The sequence below is a fragment of the Aulonocara stuartgranti genome, assembly GCF_965226115.1.
Source record: "Aulonocara stuartgranti genome assembly, chromosome: 7".
Taxonomy (NCBI): Eukaryota; Metazoa; Chordata; class Actinopteri; order Cichliformes; family Cichlidae; genus Aulonocara; species Aulonocara stuartgranti.
This window is the reverse complement of record NC_138945.1, coordinates 51,803,491-51,824,796: the sequence shown is the minus strand read 5'-3', so window position 1 is coordinate 51,824,796 and position 21,306 is coordinate 51,803,491. Positions and strand designations below refer to the sequence as shown.

At 42.3% G+C, this 21,306-nt stretch overlaps 1 protein-coding gene across 3 annotated transcripts in view; it reads right to left on the bottom strand.

Annotated features, from left to right (window-relative positions):
* Positions 1 to 849: 849 nt before the first annotated feature.
* The window catches only part of nell2a (neural EGFL like 2a), an 89,844-nt gene continuing 69,387 nt past the window's right edge, over positions 850 to 21,306 (bottom strand). The window contains exons 16-21 of one of the 3 annotated variants that reach the window (XM_082539765.1): positions 14,054 to 14,194; positions 10,846 to 11,039; positions 9,007 to 9,045; positions 6,849 to 7,025; positions 3,645 to 3,869; positions 850 to 1,664 (exon numbers count right to left, since the gene is read on the bottom strand). In XM_082539765.1, the coding sequence (XP_082395891.1) occupies positions 1,623 to 1,664; positions 3,645 to 3,869; positions 6,849 to 7,025; positions 9,007 to 9,045; positions 10,846 to 11,039; positions 14,054 to 14,194 (818 nt within the window). In that variant the 3' untranslated portion in view covers positions 850 to 1,622. The remainder of the gene's footprint in view (positions 1,665 to 3,644; positions 3,870 to 6,848; positions 7,026 to 9,006; positions 9,046 to 10,845; positions 11,040 to 14,053; positions 14,195 to 21,306) is intronic. The other 2 variants (XM_082539766.1, XM_082539767.1) reach the window with 2 other exon arrangements.

The window sequence follows — 21,306 nt, the reverse complement described above, 5'->3', positions numbered from 1 at the left end:
GATTGTGAGGCATGTGATTCAGGGTTTGGGTTTTTTTTTCCAGTATTTGTATGTGTGTGAGACAGAGGGTGTGATATCTTGCCACATTGCAACTTTAATTAAAACAGCCATGAATATTTAAAAAAATGCAAACAGTGTTACCTCTGACTTCACAAAGCACAGGTGTAGTTGGGCTTGAGATTGCTTTAAAATAAGGCTCTGGAGCAATACTACATCATGTTATATACTCAATGGCTCAGCTCACATCTCTGATTGGAGTGACTAGGATCGAAGGAGAGGAAAGGAGGGGATGTGCAATGAGAAAGAGGGGAGGTTTTTAACTTTTTGTCCACACCTTTGTTTGCATATTTTCAATCTCCTAGAAATTATTAGAAAATGGATTTAAGACTTTAATCTGCCTGATTTCCTTTTTAGGGGTCTTTTCCTCTGAACAGTCACAGTGTCTTACACTCTTGAGACTTCAGCAAAGTTTACTGCATGTCATGCTGTGCCACATGGATCTAATAAATCCAGTTTTATGTATGCAGACTGTAAGATGATATAGTCTAATCTGCTCAGGCGCTACAGCACATGGTTACAATCCCTTCTCCATTTGTTCCCACGCTATACATTCATCGGTGCAGTCATGCTGGAGGATGAGTACAGACAAACACGTCTGCTACCTAAAGTTAATCAGATTTTCTTCTTTGTTGGAATAATCGCAAACATTTTGTAATGCATGTTTGTGTTTTACAAACTAACAGTGAACCCAGAAACCTAAAAATCTAATTGAAGCCACTGTATGGCCAATAAAATCTCATATCTGTTAAATCGTGATAAATCCAAATTACATAAGAAAAAGACAAGCAATTAATGTAAATGGAAATACTTTATTTCACTATTACACAATAACAAGCTGGAAAAAAAATTACAAAAAAGAGAAATGGAACAAAATGCTGCAAAGCACCACATAATTTAGACGACTCAAATGTGGCAACGGAACCTTATGCTAACTGCCTTTGCTCTAGCTAATGTATCATCATCATCATCATCATCATCGAGAATTTAGAAATCAAAAAATATTTGGACATCAAGCAGAGTCATGCCAGTAATAGTAATATTTTACAGTTTCATGTAGCAATGATTGGGAGTGGGGAATGGTGATCCTTAAAGGTTCACTCTAAGTGGTGAGACATAACAAAGTGGTGGGTTTCAGGAAACCGTAGTCCATCATCTGTTTGGTATGATATACATTTGCATTTGGTATAAAGGAGTTGAGGAAGCAGGCGCCGGTCATAGAGTATTTGCTCTACGAGTTAAAGCTTAGCACCAGATGGGTGGAGTTTACTGTACAGAACATACAATCAACTGTGGCTAATCAGAAGGGAAAGAAAAATACCTGAAAGGTTACATTTTTTTTTACAATTGTCTGTATTTGACAATGTGACACTGGGTGTGTTATTCTGAACTTCCACCCATCTGATTCAGCAGGCCAAAACAAATCCTTACAACGCAAACACTATGTGACCCACGTCTGTGAGGAGGACAGTGAAGAGACACAGGGATGGTGTTATTTTTTATGTATTTTTTTTGTATTTTTTTACATGGAGAACACTGTACAGGTGCCTTCAGATCTGCCAGGACTAAAGGCACATGGGATCCACTGAGCAACAGATGTGTCCATTCTGGAAACACAAAGAAAGAGAAAGAAGAGAGGCACAAGTTTGTTACAATTTAACCTCAGGGCAGCTCGTTTTTTCAACCAGATAATATTTTTGGGTAACAGCAGTGCTGCGGCACACAGACTTGGTTTGGTATTTAGAGTTTGTCTGGGCGCTAACTGATACAAGGTGGCGATTTCTCACTGAGAAATGTGAACGGTCACAGAGTCACTTTGGTTTAACCCCTTCTACGATGCGTGTACCCCGGAGGTCCCTGTAGTTGGGACTATGCTGCATTTGTTCTAAAAAATAAAATTCATGCACAGTGAAGAGGCTGAGTGTTAATGCTAAAACTAAAAGGATGAAAAATTGCTGTGCTTCATTTCTGTTGAATCAGAAAACTGACTCTTTATAATTACTTTCAAATTTACACTTTTGATATTTCCACAAAGCAATGTCGAAAATCTCTAGCTGGCCTGGTGATGAGGGTGAGGATGCTGCATTTCAAGTATCCAAGAGGCCAAGGTTTTTAATTTTAGGCTTGCATTGTAAAGCTGCTACTCCAAGGACTGTTTTTAGGTGAATTTAAAAACTGCGTGCTTAAATAAAATTTGCCCCCCCCCCAAAAAAAGATGCATAACCTAAAGATGCCTCCCCTCCCCCGCGACCCTGACTCGCATAGAAGAAGAAAATGGCTGGATAGATGAATGGATGGTAGAGATTCCAAAAATTATGATGTTTATTGAAAGTCCTCAGAGAATAGCTGTTATTTTCTGTCTGAGATGCGGACATCATTGCAGGCACGCGCGACGAGAATATTTAATAGTAGAATTTCAAGTGAGGGAGTCAGCCTTGGTGGATTAAGTCCTAAAGCTCAGGCAAACAATTTACGCTCACATTTGGTAATGAAGAGGATATTGCCTGCATAGTTTACTCTCCCCGTGACTGCTCAGCGCTGCAAAATAAAAACTCACGAAGAGCAGCTTTCTCCATCTGATTTACTTGAGCTGCTGATGTGAGTGTTTCTCCAGACGTTTTCAGCACTTCATCCTCAAACCTGTGTGCTCCTTTAGCAGAGGGAAGAATACATCCATGATTTCCTGCTGCAGCCGAGCCAGAGGCCAGGAAAAATGACGCTGCCAGAATTTCAGTTCATTTTCATTTAAAAGAACAGTTCTACATTTTAAAAAAAAATTGCTCATTATAACTCAGGTTACAGACCTGAAACAGGAGTCTTGTCATCACTCTGAGGTTGCGAGGCAACCAGTGGATTTACAGCAAGTTGCCGCTCCGAACCAAGAAGCAGGCCAGCACGTTACATTGTAAACCTATAACTTATTTTTACACCCTAATTAACAACTAATTAAAAATGTTAATTAGTGACCTTTAAAGGAGCTGGTAGGTTTATTACCACTCAACAGAGCCTGTTTCTAGCTTTAATCTAACCGACTGCAGCTTCATATTTAGCAGAAATACAGTGCAGTGCATCCGAGTAAGACATTCTCATCTAATCCTAAACAAGAAAAATAAAAAGCACATTTCCCGAAAGTATCAAAGTTCTGCTTCACAGAAAACTGCATTCTTGTTAATAAATATAAATAAAACATGTACTCTATGATCTAATAAACTCAAAATTAGAAAGGGAATAATTGCGGAACAGAACATCATATCTTATTTATTTGAATTGATACAGCAGCAGTCTTGTTCTTAGAATGAATATTAGATTCATTTTTTTCCCACAGCAATTACTGTGTGCATCTTGGTTTAACTAAATAGCTCCCAATAACTGCCCTTTTACAACAACTGGTAAATTCAACTTCTGTGAGGTGTTAAAGATGCACAAATTGCCTTTCTGTTGCAAATACTAGTACTCTGTTTTTGCCCCCTGAAAAAGCACAAAGGGTTCTCACTTTTCAAGCCATTTTTCTTTTGTGTCTTGCCTGCCACGAACTAGAGAAACTGTAATTTGCTGTTTCCATGCTGCCGGCAGGACTAGCAGCTTACCTTGCACTGGCACAGAGTGCACTCTGTGCCATGTTTAATCCAGGAGGAGCCGCTGAAGCGTGAGATGTTGTGCTCGTCCGTACATGTCTTGGTGATGTCGTTGCGGATGGTGTCGGCCTGGCAGGGGTCGGTGACACAGCGGGGACAGCACTCGCCCTCGGGCACCACAGTAAACTCGCAGTCCACAGGCGGGCACGGCAGAGGCCAGCAATCCACCTGCCCCTGCTGCGAAGGTGGAGATGGAATTTGAAAAGGATAGCCGAGCAGAGAGAGAGAGAAAAAGAAAAATAATCACTGCAAATGCACTTTGCATTTCCTGTGTCTAAACAAGTTATTCACTCAAATGCACATTTCTCCTGACGTAGTGTATTTGTATGCTGGAGGGACCGTCTCGACTTGTAAGGAAGCTAGAAAAATAAAGATGAGCGGCACAGTCTTCCGGCAGCGTCAGCAGTTTTTCCAGACTGTGGAGGTAAATGTTCCACCTTTCTAATTGACTTGTTCTAGTCTCGTTGTTCTCCTATTAATCTTACAGCAAACTTTCGGCGCAGAAAAGCCTTCTTGGATTTTTGCCGCTGCCGTTTTCACTGGCCTGAGAAAACGGGTCATAGATTTTGTCCATCCTTGCAACTCTTAACCGAACTGTACTCTACATCATTCTGTCCTGACCCACTTCTGCTCGTGCTGTCATACATGTGCATATCTGCCGCGCGCCTTATTGAAATGAAATATGAGTTCAGACTGTTTATGTTTAAGCACACCAGCAGATATAAAAGGGGTGCGCACGCATGGTGAGGTTTGATGCAAGTGTCCCACCGGGGATATTCAATATCTCTCAAAATCATCTGACTCAGCGTTTCAAAAATGTTGTAGTAAATTAGGCTGGCTATAAAGCGCGCTCTCACACAGAGCTAATGCCCACTCCCTGCTTCTGTGCTGTGTGTAAACATTCGAAGTGGGAAATCCCCCCGAGTGGCACTTTCTGCTCGCTGCCAGAGGGAGGGATTGAGTGTAGCCTCAGGTATCTGTTCCACACTGTGATAGGGGACGATGTCATCTTTGTCTGTTTATGCAGATGTGGTCTGTTATCATACAGGAGAGGCTGATGTCGGGCACAGCTTTTTACAAACAACTGACGCTGGACTTTGATATCTTTGTGATACTTCAGATGAAATCATTTTTTAATATGTCTCCATTCACGATATCTCACTGCTATTTAATCTCTAGATGTAAAGATTTGCTGTTTTTAAGACTGAATGTTACAAAATGCCTCTGGGAAATTAGAACTGGTGACATTTATCTTTGCTTGGGAATTAGCCTGAAATAATTATGCCATTTTTATTCTCAAAAATGAAGCTACTATCTACATGTATGGTTGTAAAAATCAATGGTTTCTTTGATATTTTGGTGATTTAACAAGATGGCAAATTGCAAGTGGCCCGCGTGTGCGCGGTCTGCAAAGGCCACACTCTTGATTTCAAATGATTGCACGGTTCATACAAAAGGATTCACATCTTGGACTTGAGAGAATGTTTTGCCCATCTCCCTGCTGTCACTGTGTATTTTAAGGCCCCCGCTGAGTCTGGACAGCCATGCCTCTGCTAAGTGTAGCAGCATTCAAGGTTCATTTCACGTCCCTGTCACGCTACTGGAGCCCCAGTACGGTATCGCGGGAGCAGCCTTCTCCCTTTCAAGTGCTGCTCTTTGTACTGCGTGTGCTGGTGGCCCTTTGCTCTGCGTGCGCCTCTGTGCATCTTAAACTGAGCATGTTTTATGTCTATCTGTGCGTACATGTGGACATATGTAGGATGTGTGCAGATTTTCAAGCACACGTATACTATGTTTACATTGTGTGTGTGTGTGCGTGTGTGTGTTGTTACAGGCGTGCCTGCAATCTCAAATGTGCTCGTGTCTGCTCGTGTCAACACGAGGGCCTACACTGAGTACTGTTTCAGCGAGAGCGATGCTGAAGCAAACCCATTTTCAGCCAACTGCGCTTCCCCGCTGCCCCTCTGCTGAGCGGTGATTTTCAAGCTCTTCTATAATGGCTCGCTGTAAGAAATCCAAAAAAGCAGCTCTCAGGTCCAGGCATCAGGACGGCATTACAATAGAGGGAGGGAGGGGTGCGAGAGGAAATGACATTGCTATTGCTACTCAGACCATAAATCTGTCAGAGTGGAGCCAATTTATGGTATCTTAGCTGCAAGTACGGCTGATCTTTAAAGGCAACAAAAAGAGGATGAAATAAATAGAAAAACAAGAGTTGTAAAGTGCTGCTCTGAGATCCAAAGCAAAGACGGTTTGTGAGTCATTCAACAGAGGAACTGACACTGGTGTGGGTGAGTGTTACAGCATGTTGGAGGAAGGGGTGGGGTTAGGAGAAGACAGTGGGGTAGAATCTAAAGCCTTCAATTTGCATGTGATATGCATATGGTAATATGGTAAGAGGGGCAACACAGGTGGGAAGATTTATTGTTTTTGTCAGGTTTGTTGGGAAACGCAAAACGCCTCCCTGTTGCTTCAACATAAACACTGTTAAAACCTTGAAAAGGTCAACGCAGCAGAAGATGTGAACACAAAGAAAGCGGCGCATACGTCTGACTGAGAAAGATCTGTGTAGTGAACGAAATGCTGTTTTGTTTTGAATGGGAAATGGGATTAGATGTAGAGGACACTCGAAACTAGCACCTCAGACATACACGCTGCAGAACCTCCTCAAAGCACAGGAATAACACTCCCTGTTTCACCCTCCCACCTCATAGGCGACACTGTTCCCCTAACCTTGAATGTCTTCTCCAGTAAAACGTGTAATTCCAGCACAGCAGAGAGCAGCCCTTACAGTTCTTTGAATTCTTTAAAATTTCAGTAATCACTTGCTTTGGTTTTCCACTTGTGCAGAAGAAAGAAATCTTCATTTTCTCCTCTCTGCAACCTCCCTATTCACCTCTTAATCACTCCCCCCCTCTTGCCACAAAACATCTTTCCTTGACTTTTTTCGCAGAGCACATCTCTCATTCATGAGCATTTCCATGGAGACTGGAGTATTTGTTACATCTCTCGTGTGGGCACTGCGGCACGGCAACGAATGCCTATGTTGTCTTCGCTATCACCTTAAACGACACTGCACGAAAGCGTTAAATACCTGCGCTCTTTGAAATATTATCAACGTGCAGGAGGGGGTTGGTACAAGCGCCCTTTACTCACCAGGCACTGACACTGCTGGCAGTTCTCCACCCACGTGTCCCCGCTGCCGTAGGTGAGCAGGCCGTTTTGATGCAGACACTGGCTGCTAAGTCGAGGGTCGCACTCGGGGCAGCAGAACAGGTCGGCGTTGGGATTGTCGCAGTCGCACACCATCCTGCGGCACATCACTTGGCCGGCCTGCGTGGGGAGCACAACTGAGCACTGAGCACAGGATGACGCATGGGCCAAAACAGCTGCACGCACAGACAAAGGCCTCTGCTTTGATGGGATCATTAAACATACATGTTGATGATTAATAATGTAATGAAGGCAGTCTAGCTCATGCCAAGAAAACTGTTCTGAAGCAGCAATTTATGACACGCCAGATTAAAGTGTGTACTCTATGCGTACTGATGCATAGTTTCTATTCATCAGCGTGGTGTTCTCAGTGTTTTCAGACTCCTTCCAAACTCAGAGTACAGGAAATAATTGGCAGCTTTGAGAAAGCGTGGTAGGAGTTTTAAGCTTTTTAGGATTTTCTAAGATTTTAAGAATTAACTATGAATTGGTTGAGAGAGAAGAAAAAAGAATTGCATGATAATTGATAATGAAAATAATCAGAACGACCCTGCAGTAGCCAGAAGGTGGTGAAAGGAACAGGAACTTCTGTTGATTGTTTCCACAGAATCTTTATATGTGCATTAATCACGGTGTTTCAAACGCATGTCTAGTATCCCGAGCCCAACAGCACCCATTCATAATAGCGTGCAAATTTTCCATCCAATCCCATTTTAATCGCGGTTTTGCCTTCTTGTTACTGTTTAATTCTAATATTTGGATATTTTTCTGTGGATATTCATACGGTTACATATTTCCCGGCTCAGGATGGATACAGACGATTGTAAAAATAGGAAGTCCGAATTAACTATAGAGCACAAAATTAAATTTGAGTATTTTAAAGGTCCCCTACATTTTGCACGACGACAGCTCGGATAGGCTTGAGTGCCCAGCCCTGAGCTGAAAAAGGAGTTAATAGAATGGATTGAAAATTGATTTCAAAGAGCATGAGTATGATTTCTTTTTTGTAACAAAACTGACAATAAAGTCTACCTTTCATTCCTTTACATTTTTTGTAAAGAATTGTCAGGAATGCATTCAATGTTGCCAGTTAACCTGGTATTTTGATATTTTTTTCTGAACATGTTTTTGAAATTGGTCCAGATGCATCGATGGGTTACACTCCACCCGTCAGCACTGCAATCAGAGCAAAACAATGAACTATTTGTGTACTGCTTGACCTCGGGCTGGATGCTCTTTGTCTTTTTTCTGGGGTTTGACTTTGGTTTCCCCTCTTCAGTTAATCGCAGCTCTCCATGTAATATCCGGCTGTGTCCACCCACTTCCAAAACAATAACATGTTTACTCCTCTGCTCACTGAACTGCTCAATACAACTAATTTTGACAGGCAGCTCTTCAATCTCTCAAATCAATTAATATGACTCATTTAATTAGGGAGCCATTTCTGCCCTGGACCTTTGTAATCAAATGAATAATTTGCTGCTTGATCATTCACTACCGACACTAATCCACTATAATCACCTTCCACTACCGCCAGACACTTGGCATTAGGTTGAGTGAAATGCTGAAATGCAAAGTATGACTGCTCTGTGACCTGATAATCATGGAGGAAAAAAATGTGTTTAAGATGATGGAATGAGTTTTCTGGACCAACTGTTCCCAGATGCCTTGTCACTTTGATGTCAGGAATCAATCAAAACAAGTACATCAAGAGCCCCGATCACTCTGATAGACCTTTAAAAAGGACTATATAGAGAGAGTAGCTCATGCGCTTTAATTAAGTTGCTCACCACTACTGCATCATCTCCATCCATCCACCCATACATACATCCTGATTTTAGGACTCTAGTCATGCAAAAAGCATCAGATCAAAATTCATTCACATTTTCATGCATTTTCAGTTAGCGTTATTGCTACATTACTAGCTAGAGAATTAGCCTAGCAGACTGCATATCTAAGACGAAAAGCACTCAGACAGCACAAACCTACGCCAAGACAACTCCCTATCTGAGCTGTATTTACTTTTAAGGGAAGAGTATTGTATTTTGTATATAAACGTTATGTAGGAGGCGACCTGTTTAGAGTATACCCTACCCCTCACCCTATGGAAGCTGGAACAGGCTCCCGCCTCCTCACGATCCTAAATTGGACAAGCGGAAAATAATTGATGAATGGATGTTTCATTTGTAAATAACTGAGCATGAATAAACTTATTATATAATATAATAAGATACGGGACATTTTATGAAGGTTGGCATTATTTGACCTTAAAGAAGTGGCCAGAGGTTCAAACTAACATGATATTTACAATCCCCATATATCATTCCCTATATGCCTATATGTTCTCAATACAAACAACGGCAGGAACAAACATAGTTGTAATAAATAGCACTAAAAAGTATTATTATTGTTTTGACCTTTAGGAGAGGAAGGAGAGGTTGGGGGTCAAATGTAAAATTGTAAGTATAATTTCTAAAATAGCTTTTTGAAATCATTACATTGACCTTGGAGACCTTGGTGGATGTAAGTTTGATCAGAATTCATTCAAATCTTTTCAAGCTATCGTGTTAACGGACAGAACGCCATGCATGCAAATGCTACCAAAAACATAACCTCCCAGACAGAGGTAATAAAGACTGAAAGTTACACGTGTGGTAAATTGTCTGATCTTCTGCCGGTAATAAATGTTTAGCTCCACACACATTATTAAATTAATATTAAGGGAAGAGTCATTTAGGAAGCTGGCAGGCCAAAAGACTAAAAAAAGAAAAAGGAGATGTGAGACTGGAACCAGGAGCCTTCTGGTTATTACTGAAATACATTTGCTTTACTGTCCTTAGCCACTGGTTACAGTCAGTGTTGGTGACTTTTAATGATCTCTTTACAAAGAAGGACAAACTGAAATATCCTCACCTGTGGCTTGTTATATGTAAAAGCCAATCATTAATAAAGAATCAAGCTATTTCTGTACAATACTGCAAAGATTTAAAACTGTTCTGTCATTAAGAAAATAGCAAAAACTGGGAAAAATAATAAATACAATGCGTATTACGGTCAATTTTGAGCCTTTCTACCTCTGTTTTAATCTCCAACAGCTTTTTGAGACTTGTACCTCTTTCTTTAGCTGCTAAGAAATCAACAGCAATCACTGTAGCATGACGAAAATCTGTAGTTGCACTTCTTGCCATCTGTTTACCATGACTGGGTGAATGCTACAATTTCCAATTTCCACAGAGGCAGTAAATGAAATGCAATTTGCTAAGACGATTTTACATTTTTAGACTTTTTGAATTTCGAAAGGTCACTCAGGAGCTAATTCGCACTTCAAAGTTGCCAAAGCTGGGTGCAAATGTTTGCTGTTGATGGGGTGTGACAATGCCCAAAGGTGGTTTCCCATTTGTCCTACATCAATTATCACATGTCATGTCTAATTAAAAATTAAAAAGGGAAAGAATCATTTGTTGCACTGCTGCGCTTTAGTTGTTGATTTAATAAAATGTCACTGCTTGTTTAAAGAGAAGCACTCTGACTACAGGATAAAACAAAGTGACGCTTGCTGCTGATTGGTCCTGTGGGGAACAACATCATTCCGAAAGAAAACCAGGTTTACATTTGCTTTGTTATATTATTGTATTTCTGGTTTAAACACTTGGAAAGCAGAGTGAAAAATAACAGCGCTGAAAACGTTTCACGCCTGGATCAGCTGAACGCACATACTGTAAAAGTGTGCACGCGTCAGAGAGACAGGGGAAATCATTACTCGGCTATATACAGCCGTGGACACGTTTCCTCGTCTTTTCACTTGTCTGCCTCTTTCTGTTTCAGCGGATCCATTTACCTCTGCTTTGTTACTCTGTTCTTGGTTTGTTTGTTTCTTTGCTTTTCCTCTCAGCTTTCCTTGTCTCTGTATTCTCTGCATATGTCTCAGCCTGTTCATTACCTGGCAGGAGCACACCGAGCACCTATCGCTGTCCAGCACCCAGATTTGCCCGCTGTGCTTGACCTTGTTGTCATGGATACAGTCGCCGGTGCAGTTGTGCCCGTGGGGGCACCGACAGTCATAGCCTCCTTCCAGGTTGAAGCACACTGTGTCGTTGGCACAGGTGTTCCTTCCTGTCTTGCATTCATTAATATCTGCAGGGAATACAAAAAGCATGACATCATACATATGCTCTGTGCAGATAACAGTTTCTTCTTTCTTTTTTTTATTACAAGACCAGTAATGTTGCTTTAATAGCAGGGCGATAAGGTAAAAGCAGTTTTCCCTGTAAACGTTGATGCTCTTATATGTCGGTGAGCAGCCATGCTTTTATCTCTTTCAGGACAACAGTGCCCTGCCTCTCTGTATGTGAAAATCGCTGAATAGAGGATTTGAAATGCAATTGTAACGTGCAGCAATAGAACATTTTTCAAATCTTGCTGGGAACACGCAGTATACAGCTGTAATGTAACCCAGAAACCCACTTTTGGCAAAATTATAACTTTGCTTTGTGACGAACACACGGGCTATTTTTTTTAGGGTGGTTTTAATGCACTTTTTTCTCCCTCCTTTTCCTCTCACAACTCAAACTGACAGCTAAGATTGGGTCAACGAGTGGAGCAGCGCTAGCACTATTGTTACTGTAGATTGAGGGTTTCCGTTTTGACAGCTGACACTTTTTTCTGACAGGCTGAATCAGAGAGAATGTTTCCGAAAATGAACAGGCTGCAAAAGGAAATGTGATATTTTTAGGAAGGAAAACGCAACTCCTAACAACATATCTATGCAATCATACAGGCACACAAACGTTTCAAAAATAAAACAACACCGAAAAAAAACATCTCAAAAGTTAAGTGAGTTTTTCAAAGTGGATCACTTAAGATTTTTTTTCTTAAAGTTCAGATTTCAGAAGCACTATTTTCAGTGCCGGCTTTTGTAATTTGAAGCCCTCAATCCTGATACTGGGACTCAAAGAGAGGGACTTAATGATGTGATAAAAATGAGGCATAAAAAGCCTGTCAATAGAAAATGAATGGGTGTTGCCATTAATAGCGGTCTGTGGCATTCTTGCATTGCTGAAATGTATGAACTGGAATTTAATCCTCAATTAATGCAAGGACTTGAAAAAATTAAGGTCAAATATTGATAAAGTAGGTGCCTTATCCTCTTGAGCAGGCTTTACTCTAATTAAGTCAAATAACTTGAAAACTGAGTTGCTACAGTAAAGTTGGGCATTTGTGCTCTGAGATCACTCAGGTTGGATGCTGGGGTGATGGAGGGGTTGAAATAGCAGACAGATGAGAAATGCTCAACAGTCCATATCAAAATTTTTGGACCACTTGAAAAATGTCAAAAAAAAACAAACATATTTTGCATGGTTGGATCTTAACAAGGTTCAAAGTAAGCTTCAAAATGCAACAAGAAGAAATGGGAGAGAGACAAAATGTTTTTTTGAGCATGCAATTTATTGAAAACAATGCTTTAACTGAAACAGGCTGTTTTACAGCTGATGAAAAGTTTAAGACCACATGCCTTTGAAAGGCAAAATCTGTGTAAAAATGTGGATTCATTGTCATTTTCTGTCAGGTAGTCACACTGTCATGACGTTCTGATGGCAAAGCCAAAAAAAACCATTCCATTTTTCAACATTGTCGGGTTGCTGAACTGCATATGCAGGGTCTCTTGCAGCGCGCCGTCGCTGCTGAGGTGGGACGCAGTAGTACAGTTATCTGGAATTTCTTAAATGATCCTGATCTGGGTTATGGAACAAAAAAGTCAAGTGGAAAACAAAAATAATTTCACCAGCACTGAGCCAGAGAATCCAATTGGCTGTCCACCAAGACACTGGACGATCCTCGACCCAGATTAAGGCCGTTACTAGCACCGATTGCAGCCCCATAACCATCAGACGGCATCTGAGACTGAAGGGATTCAAAAACAAAAAAGGTCTTCAAAGGCCTCGTCTGCTTGAATGCCACAGCACTGAGCGTTTGGACTTTGCAAGAGAGCACCAAACATGGGACATTGAAAGGTGGAAGAAAGTTTTATTCTCTGATGAGAAAAATGTAACCTTGTTGGTCCTCTTGATTTCCAATGTTACTGGCATGATGAGCAGATCCCACCTTAGATGTTTTTTACACGCCACGGTGGAGGGGGCGCCATAATGGTCTTTTCCCTTAAGTGGAACAATGGAGCTTCAGGAGGTGCAGGGGCGTCAAACAGCCGCTAGCTATGTCCAGATGTTGCAGAGAGCATCCCTCATGATTGAGGGCCCTCGTCTGTGTGGTAACCAGTGGGTTTATCAGCAGGACAATGCTACAGTACACAATGTTCACAGGACAAGGGACTTCTTCCAGGTCCAAAAGAGTGATTTCCCAATCACGCTTTTGAACCATCCTGTGTGTTCCCCTGATCTAAATCCAGTTGAGAAGCTTTGGGGATGGACGGCAGGGAAGTTTACAAAAATGGACATTTTGATGCCCTTCATGCGGCCGTCTTCACCACTTGGAGAAATGTTCCCACTCACCTCATGGAAACACTTGCATCAAGCATGCCACACTGAATTTTTGAAATGATCAGCAATAACGGTGGAGCTAATCATTAATGAGTTCATGTTTGGAACTTTGATTTCTGTTTTCGGGGGGGGGGGGGGGGGTGTACTTTTTTTAAGGAGGTGTGGCTTTAAACTTTTGATTGGGACTGTATAACTGGGATTGTTTGTTTGTTATATAACGTGAGGAGAGTGAAGTATGTTATGTATGTTTCCTGCCTGAAACAGCTTCCAGTTTTCTCTCTATGGCGTAGCGTTATGTCAATTCCAACAGGACACATTTTTGGCATTTTTTTTTTAGAATCGGATAGACTTATAAACACAATTCTTAAAAAAAACAAAACATTAAAATAAAAATTTTTAGGTCTAGTTTTGGTAAGTGTGAAATTTCTACCAACTTCTTTTAAGACTTTCAGAATTTTACACGATCATATTTATGTACTTTTTTATAAATGATCTGAATTATTCGACTTATTTTCTTTTTTTAGTGTGTGAAATGTCCCAATTATGTGTTCATTTTTTTACTGTGTCGTGTGGTGTGCTAAATAAAGACGTAATTAACCTGAAACAACTTTATCGCCAATATTTGTGTTGTGTATGTGAAGGCGGGCTACTCACCTATACATGATTCCCCATTGGCGGAAAACAGGCCGTTGTCATGGTACCCATCCCGGCACTCACAGTGATACCAGCCGGGCAAGTTGACACAAGTGGATTTACTGTCGCACTCGACAAAGCCGTCCGCACACTCATCAATATCTGGAGACGGAGAGAAGATAAGAAAAGAAATGAAGAAAAAGAAAAGTCACCTCGGATTTAGTCAACATATCATGTTGGTTCAAAATAGTTTTGTACAGTGAATGAGGGTGCTCAGCTGCATTCTTGCCTGGCAGGCATTTTCAACACCGACTGATTCATAATTGATAAAACAACATGTCTAGCATATCAGTAAATCTGGTCCGAAGGCTTTATTGATCAAGCATAGTTTCACAGCCAGAGAAGGACATCTGTATCAATAAAAGATAGCAGGGAATGAATGAATCTAACATAACAAGCTTATTCTAGGAAGACAGCGGCGGGGAGCGGCTCCGCAGTATGGTGGCTTATGCGCGCGAAAGATCCCCGGTTCGATCCTGAGAGGAGACACAAATCCCTTTGGGTTGTGTCAGAAAGGGCATCTGGCATAAAGAAAATCTGCCAAATCAAACACGTGGAGCTACCTTCCATGGCAACCCCCTTGTGAGTAAAGAAGCAGCTAAAAATAGTTTACTGTAGGAAGACAGAGATGTTACTAGCTTGTATCTGAAGAGGCCATAAAGCTCCTTTGCAGTCTCATCTTCTCATCAAAATATGCAGTAAAACAAATAAATTCCACAGTGCGTGCACAGTTTTCTACAACTCTGCTCGGACAAAGGAGTTTCTATAATGCCTTTGGCACAGCTTCTAACAACCTGTGGGTGGCTGTCAATAGATGGAGGTGATGTTTGTTTTCACAGAGGTCCACTCAGAAATATCCTTGACGCTGCCTCCTTCAGCTCTTCTGTTTAGCTTACACGTTCTGACTTTCTTCTTGGGTGCATTTTTCTTTTGCTTTTATCTCTTTTATTCTGTTTAATTGTCATTTTTCTCTTTCAGTCTTTCTGCCTACAGCTGGCCAACCTTCGACCCTTTCATTACGACGAGCGGCCTTGCAAGCAGCAACCAAGAACAAATCCAATACAGGTTTCAACAATGAGCCTAATACACACAGAGAGAAAGATTACTCTGATATTTTAGCTCGCATTTAATTAAACTAAGGACTGGGCCCACACGAGAGAGGAAATAAAGCCTGTTATTACGCAGTGGGGCTAAATATGTTAGGTCCAGACATGCACCGTGATTAAATGTGTCTGCATAGCCAGTGATGGCTTTTTTATGATTGTGCATGATGCATGATGCTCTGCTCTCATTATGAAAATGGCAGTGTGCCGTGTATGACCTTCTCTGCGACTGCCTGCAACAGTATCCCCCACAGAGCTACAGGCAGACGGGCTCATGGTTGAGCCCCCCCCTTCCACCGCCCAGGCAGTAATGGGATTAAGATCTATTGGCTAATGAGCCCTCAGCCTTTTAATAGAATTCTGCAGCAGATTAATCGTTGATCAAATGTCCCACAGATTAGGGTTTTATCTATTTAAAAATCACCCGCATTTGTCTGCATGAACTGCAGGTTTTCTAAAATTAAAAAAAAAAAACTTTCCACATTGGTGAGGTTTAAAAAAATCTCGCTCCTACAAGCTGGCAGACTTTAAAAGTGAAACACACTTCACCAATTATATCAGTTTGGTGAGAAAGGAGCACCTTATTTCCCCCCCCTAAGGACAGCAATGTTGGCTTTAAAGGACGCTGTTTAAATCGCGAGTCTGCAGCAAATAGCATAACCAGCCGATCTTTGAAAATGAATATGAATTCACCCCACTCCTGAAGAGAAATATCCAATGCTCTTTGTTGCCTGTGAATTCCAGGGGCGATAAAAGCGCTGGGAGGTTTTAAAGGGAGGAGCTGCGTGAGGTGGTGTTGACAGTATATGAAAAAGAAATCATGCTGAATTTGTTGGAATGATTCTCTTCTCTCCAATGCGGTTGTGTGAAGTAGTTCAAAGTACAACTGAGTAGTCAGATTCTATTTATAACAAACACCGAGGGCGAAGTCAGTCTAAAAATATGCTAATGGGTTATTTTCAGCCAGTTTCATTCAGGTGTATTTAAAACGCTCGGCTGTCTGGTTGTAACAACAGCGGGTTACACCTTCAGCAAAAGGTTTGTCTTTCTTCCCCTTTTTATCTTCGCAAACCTTGTCAGCTACAATTATGGCGCAGCGCTTTTCAGCCTTCTGTCAAATCAACCTTTAAAGTGCTGCAATGTTTTAGGACAATGCAACTCATTGTTGTCGCACCTTGGATCCGACAAGGCTCGGTGTGCGAGGTGCAGCGGAGATGCGGCACGCTTGCACACACACACAAAAAGTCTTGCCTCCCCTTTTATCATCTGGAGGATCGTTGTAATTAAACCATCAACAGCGACAGTCAGACAAGGGCGCTGCCGAGGAGCGCCGTCACTACTGAATCATGGCGCTTTCGCTTCTGTTGAATCACAGAAGTGGATGGCTGTATTTTTACTTGTTAAATCATGTCGTGCTTCTTCTTCTTTTCTTTTTTTTTACCTCTCTGCACTGGAAAAATAAAACCCAGTCCAAAAAACCCCCATCACCATCACAAATAAATAAAAAAATAAAAAAATGCTTCTGTCTCCTGGAGAGGTCAAGGCAGCGGTACAGCAGTTATTTTGGACTTACCTCACTGCATGAAAGACTAGAAAAACAACACAGAAATACCTACGCAGGGGAAGAGGATGGGCCGGATGAGGAGGAGAACAAAGATAAACGCAAGAAGGTGGAGGACAGAAAGAGGAGTAGGAAGAAAAATTAGAAAGACGAGGAGATGGAGGAGGAATCGTTGAAGAGACACTGCAGTTATTCTACTCGTTATCCTGAGTGGCAGCCTGGAAACAAGGGCTCTATTAAGGCAGCTCTCAGAGGACAAAGTGAGAAACAAGAGGACCATCTTTTCTCTGCCCTCCTCCTGGGCTTGTTATGCCACTCTGCCACGAACCACCCTTCCTCCCTTTATATTCATTCTCTGCCTTCACCTGTCCGTGTGTTACCTTTTTCCGCCAGCCGCCTGTCTCAAATCTAATGCAAAAATAGAGGTGCTCTAATTGTCACCGCTGCTAATCCCTGTGGTTTTCTCCCCCTCTGAGCAGAAAAAGCCAGAGTTTAGAGATGAGTTTAGCCTACCTCTTCTCTTCATGTCTACCTTTCATTGTTTCTGCTCCTGAACACCACTTCACATCATTCTCACTGGCTATTCTGATGCATAAAAGGTGCAATTCTTTGACTTCCCCTTCCAGCTTTCCTTCCCTTCACTATTCTTCCTCCCCTGTTTTTTTTTTCTTCCCTTCTTTGACTGACAGATAGCCCTACGGGTTAGGATGCAATTCTGCTGCCTTGCATCACTCATTGCAAAGCCTGTCACTGCTGCCACGTGTACATCTCCCGTACAGTAACCTAATTCAAAAGGATTTCCATTTCCCTGCAAGTCCACCTGATAATCCTGATTGGCACAGGGAAGAATTATTCACACCAACAGCTCACCCTGCCATTTGTCAAGTCAAATGCCAGTGGAATATAAGTGGATTTTAAAATAGGCTGAATTTGTCATGTCAGATCAGGTTTAAAATAAAGGCTGAGAAAAGACCGGAGAGTCGATAATAATGTTTGCGGAGGCGATAACGTAAGAAATGGATTGCTGATCGCTGTTCTTTTATGTATAGTGAAGTGTAATTGAGTGATTGTCACTGATCCTCAGTCTTCATTAAGAGAAAGAGTGAACTCACATAAATCAATCGCTGTGAAACCTAAGGCAAACTTAGTTACACACTGACTTCCTGAAGATGAAACAGACACTGAAAAGCAAATCCATATCTGCAAGCACTTGAGTAGGAGAGTGGATGAGTAATCACGGCAAATTGGAAACAAGTCTGGTGAACAACTGGTAGCTGCAAGAGCATACAGAATGCAATCAGTCTGCATGCAAGTCTCCCCAACCCTTTAAAGCAGGCCTACAGCTGAGACTACAAACTGCTTTGCGATGGTTGTTTTAGTTATAAAAATAGAAGGAAAAAACCCAGAGAGGTCCTTTAATCGCAAAACATCTGCCTGAGAGTATGGATGTGTTTGATAGATGAGCTAACAAGAGCATTGAGACACAAAATAAACATGTGCTGGAAACTTCTAATTTGAAGCTTATAATACCAGAAGTCATGCTAGAAGGGACTTTTGAATCTGCAATGACAGTATTTATTTGTATTAACAATTAAAAGTCAACCCATGTACATGACTGTTTCACTGTATCGCAGACAGGACTTTAAAAAAAGAAGGAACATAACCTTCACAAGTTGTAATTGTCCACATTTTCTGCTATAAAGGTTAAGGCACTGAAGAACTGAAAACTGTCAATATGCAAAGTTTCAACATAAATAAAATTAAAAATGTCCATCAAGATAAGTGCAGCAATTTATAATTACCTCAAACTAACCATTAAGGCCAGCACAGTAATTTCAGTACTTTAAAACAGCGGTCCCCAACCTTTTTTGCGCCACGGACCAGTTTATGCCCGACAATATTTTCACGGACCGGCCTTTAAGGTGTCGCGGATAAATACAACAAAATAAAACTAGTACCGGTACCGAAAAAAAGAAAATTTATTCATAACACAGGTGAAAAGACCCAGGAAAACCGAGTAAACGATAAAAGCGATAACAAAATAACGCTGAAAACCGATAAAACCCTGAAAACCATAAATTTCACACCTGAGCCTCAACTCTCGCGGCCCGGTACCAAACGACTCACGGACCGGTACCGGTCCGAGGCCCGGGGGTTGGGGACCGCTGCTTTAAAAATTGCACAAAGTACTGCTGCTCTCTCATTTTACAACAAACAGGACACAGTCATTTTTTTATTTTATTTTTTCTTGTTCAGTGGTCAAAGCGGCCAGAGGCTCGGTGTGCCCCAGCTTGTGATTGACATTTGCAGGTTGTAGATCCAGGCCAAAAGAGAAGGCCGATTAAAGAGTTTACATTTACATGTAGTGTAAGTTATCACATGGTATTGTACATGTACTGTATTTAATAAAACTGCCATGTGTCTGCACGCCTTTCAGCACTTCAAGATTAGCATGCTGTGGTGGATAGACAGCAAATGGTGCACAGTAAAATGTTCTTCTTCACAGAAATGCATGCATGTCTGCATAAAAATGCTTCTTACAATACTATGACTCAAAGTTTGAGTCAAAGGAAATTTGAATGAATTGAACCGGTCATACTGAAAGGCAAATATTTGAGCTTTAATACTAATAACATAAAAAATGCAATGTGTAGAGTGGAATGTGCAATTTCCCATGATGATGACGAACCCACAGATCGATTGACGATTGCTATTAGATTAGTGGAATATTTAAGAAGCTTTAATCCAGTTGTTCTGGCTTTAAGGTTTGTTTTATTCTCACTGTTAAAGTAAGTTTTTTCACCTAATGCAATGTAGCTGTGTTCAGTGAAAATCAGTGTAAATCTTACTGATTTCATGCCAGACTGATATAAACACCAAAAGGATGCTTACATTGCTCCACATATGCGTTTTTCAAAATAATGACTATTTCTTCCTCTCTCAAAGGAGAGCACAAAACATATTGTTACACCCCGGCCTAGGCAACCGGGGTGCAACGCAGAAAAATAAAAAAAAGGAAAATAAAAATAATCCCAAAACGAGATTTAAAGCAAAATACCACATTTATTTACATCACCAAACACCAGACGTCAAACTATTTACAACGGGGGGGAAGATCGCGACCATGACATACAGAAACACAAGGCTTAAATACATAGAAGGAGCAATCAGGGAATGGACCACAGGAGGGAAACACAGCTGGGGCAAATTAGAACTGACGGGACAGGGAAAAATGTAAACTGAACACACTAAGATAACAGACTTTCAAAGTAAAACAGGAAACACATGACAGTCACGCAAAAACAAAACACTGACAACACCGAAACGTAACAGTTCCCCCCACCCAAAAATCAAACATGTAACCCCAAGTGAAATGTTTGATCAAAAGCGGATGAAGGCTGGTGGAGGCTGGAGCGGTCCCACTGACCCTCCAGCAGACGACGAAGGCTGGAGCGGTCCCTCGGACCCTCCAGCGAAGGCAGACGAAGGCTGGAGCGGTCCCACGGACCCTCCAGCGAAGACAAACGAAGGCTGAAGCGAAGGCAGACGAAGCTGATGGAGGCTGGAGCGGTCCCACTGACCCTCCAGCAAACGACGAAGGCTGGAGCGGTCCCTCGGACCCTCCAGCGAAGGCGGATGAAGGCTGGAGCGGTCCCACGGACCCTCCAGCGACGACAAAGGCTGGGGCGGTCCCACGGACCCTCCCCCCGGCGAAGGCGGATGAAAGCAGACGAAGCTGATGGAGGCTGGAGCGGTCCCACGGACCCTCCAGCAGACGACGAAGGCTGGTGCGGTCCCCCCGGACCCTCCAGCAGAGGCGGATGAAGGCTGGAGCGGTCCCTCGGACGCTCCAGCGAAGGCGGATGAGCAGCCCACCAGCTGCACACATGGACCCGCAGCCCACCAGCTGCACACACGGACCCGCAGCCCACCAGCTGCACACACGGACACGCAGCCCACCAGCTGCACACACGGACACGCAGCCCACCAGCTGCACACACGGACACGCAGCCCACCAGCTGCACACACGGACACGCAGCCCACCAGCTGCAGAAGGCTGGAGCGGTCCCTCGGATCCTCCAGCGAAGGCGGATGAAGGCTGGAGCGGTCCCTCGGATCCTCCAGCGAAGACAGACGGAGGCTGAAGCGGTCCTCGGACCCTCCAGCGAAGACAGAAGGCCGAAGCTGTCCCTCCTTCGGACCCTCCAGCGATCCCGGACGAGCCCCCATATGTTACACCCCGGCCTAGGCAACCGGGGTGCAACGCAGAAAAATAAAAAAAAGGAAAATAAAAATAATCCCAAAACGAGATTTAAAGCAAAATACCACATTTATTTACATCACCAAACACCAGACGTCAAACTATTTACAACGGGGGGGAAGATCGCGACCATGACATACAGAAACACAAGGCTTAAATACATAGAAGGAGCAATCAGGGAATGGACCACAGGAGGGAAACACAGCTGGGGCAAATTAGAACTGACGGGACAGGGAAAAATGTAAACTGAACACACTAAGATAACAGACTTTCAAAGTAAAACAGGAAA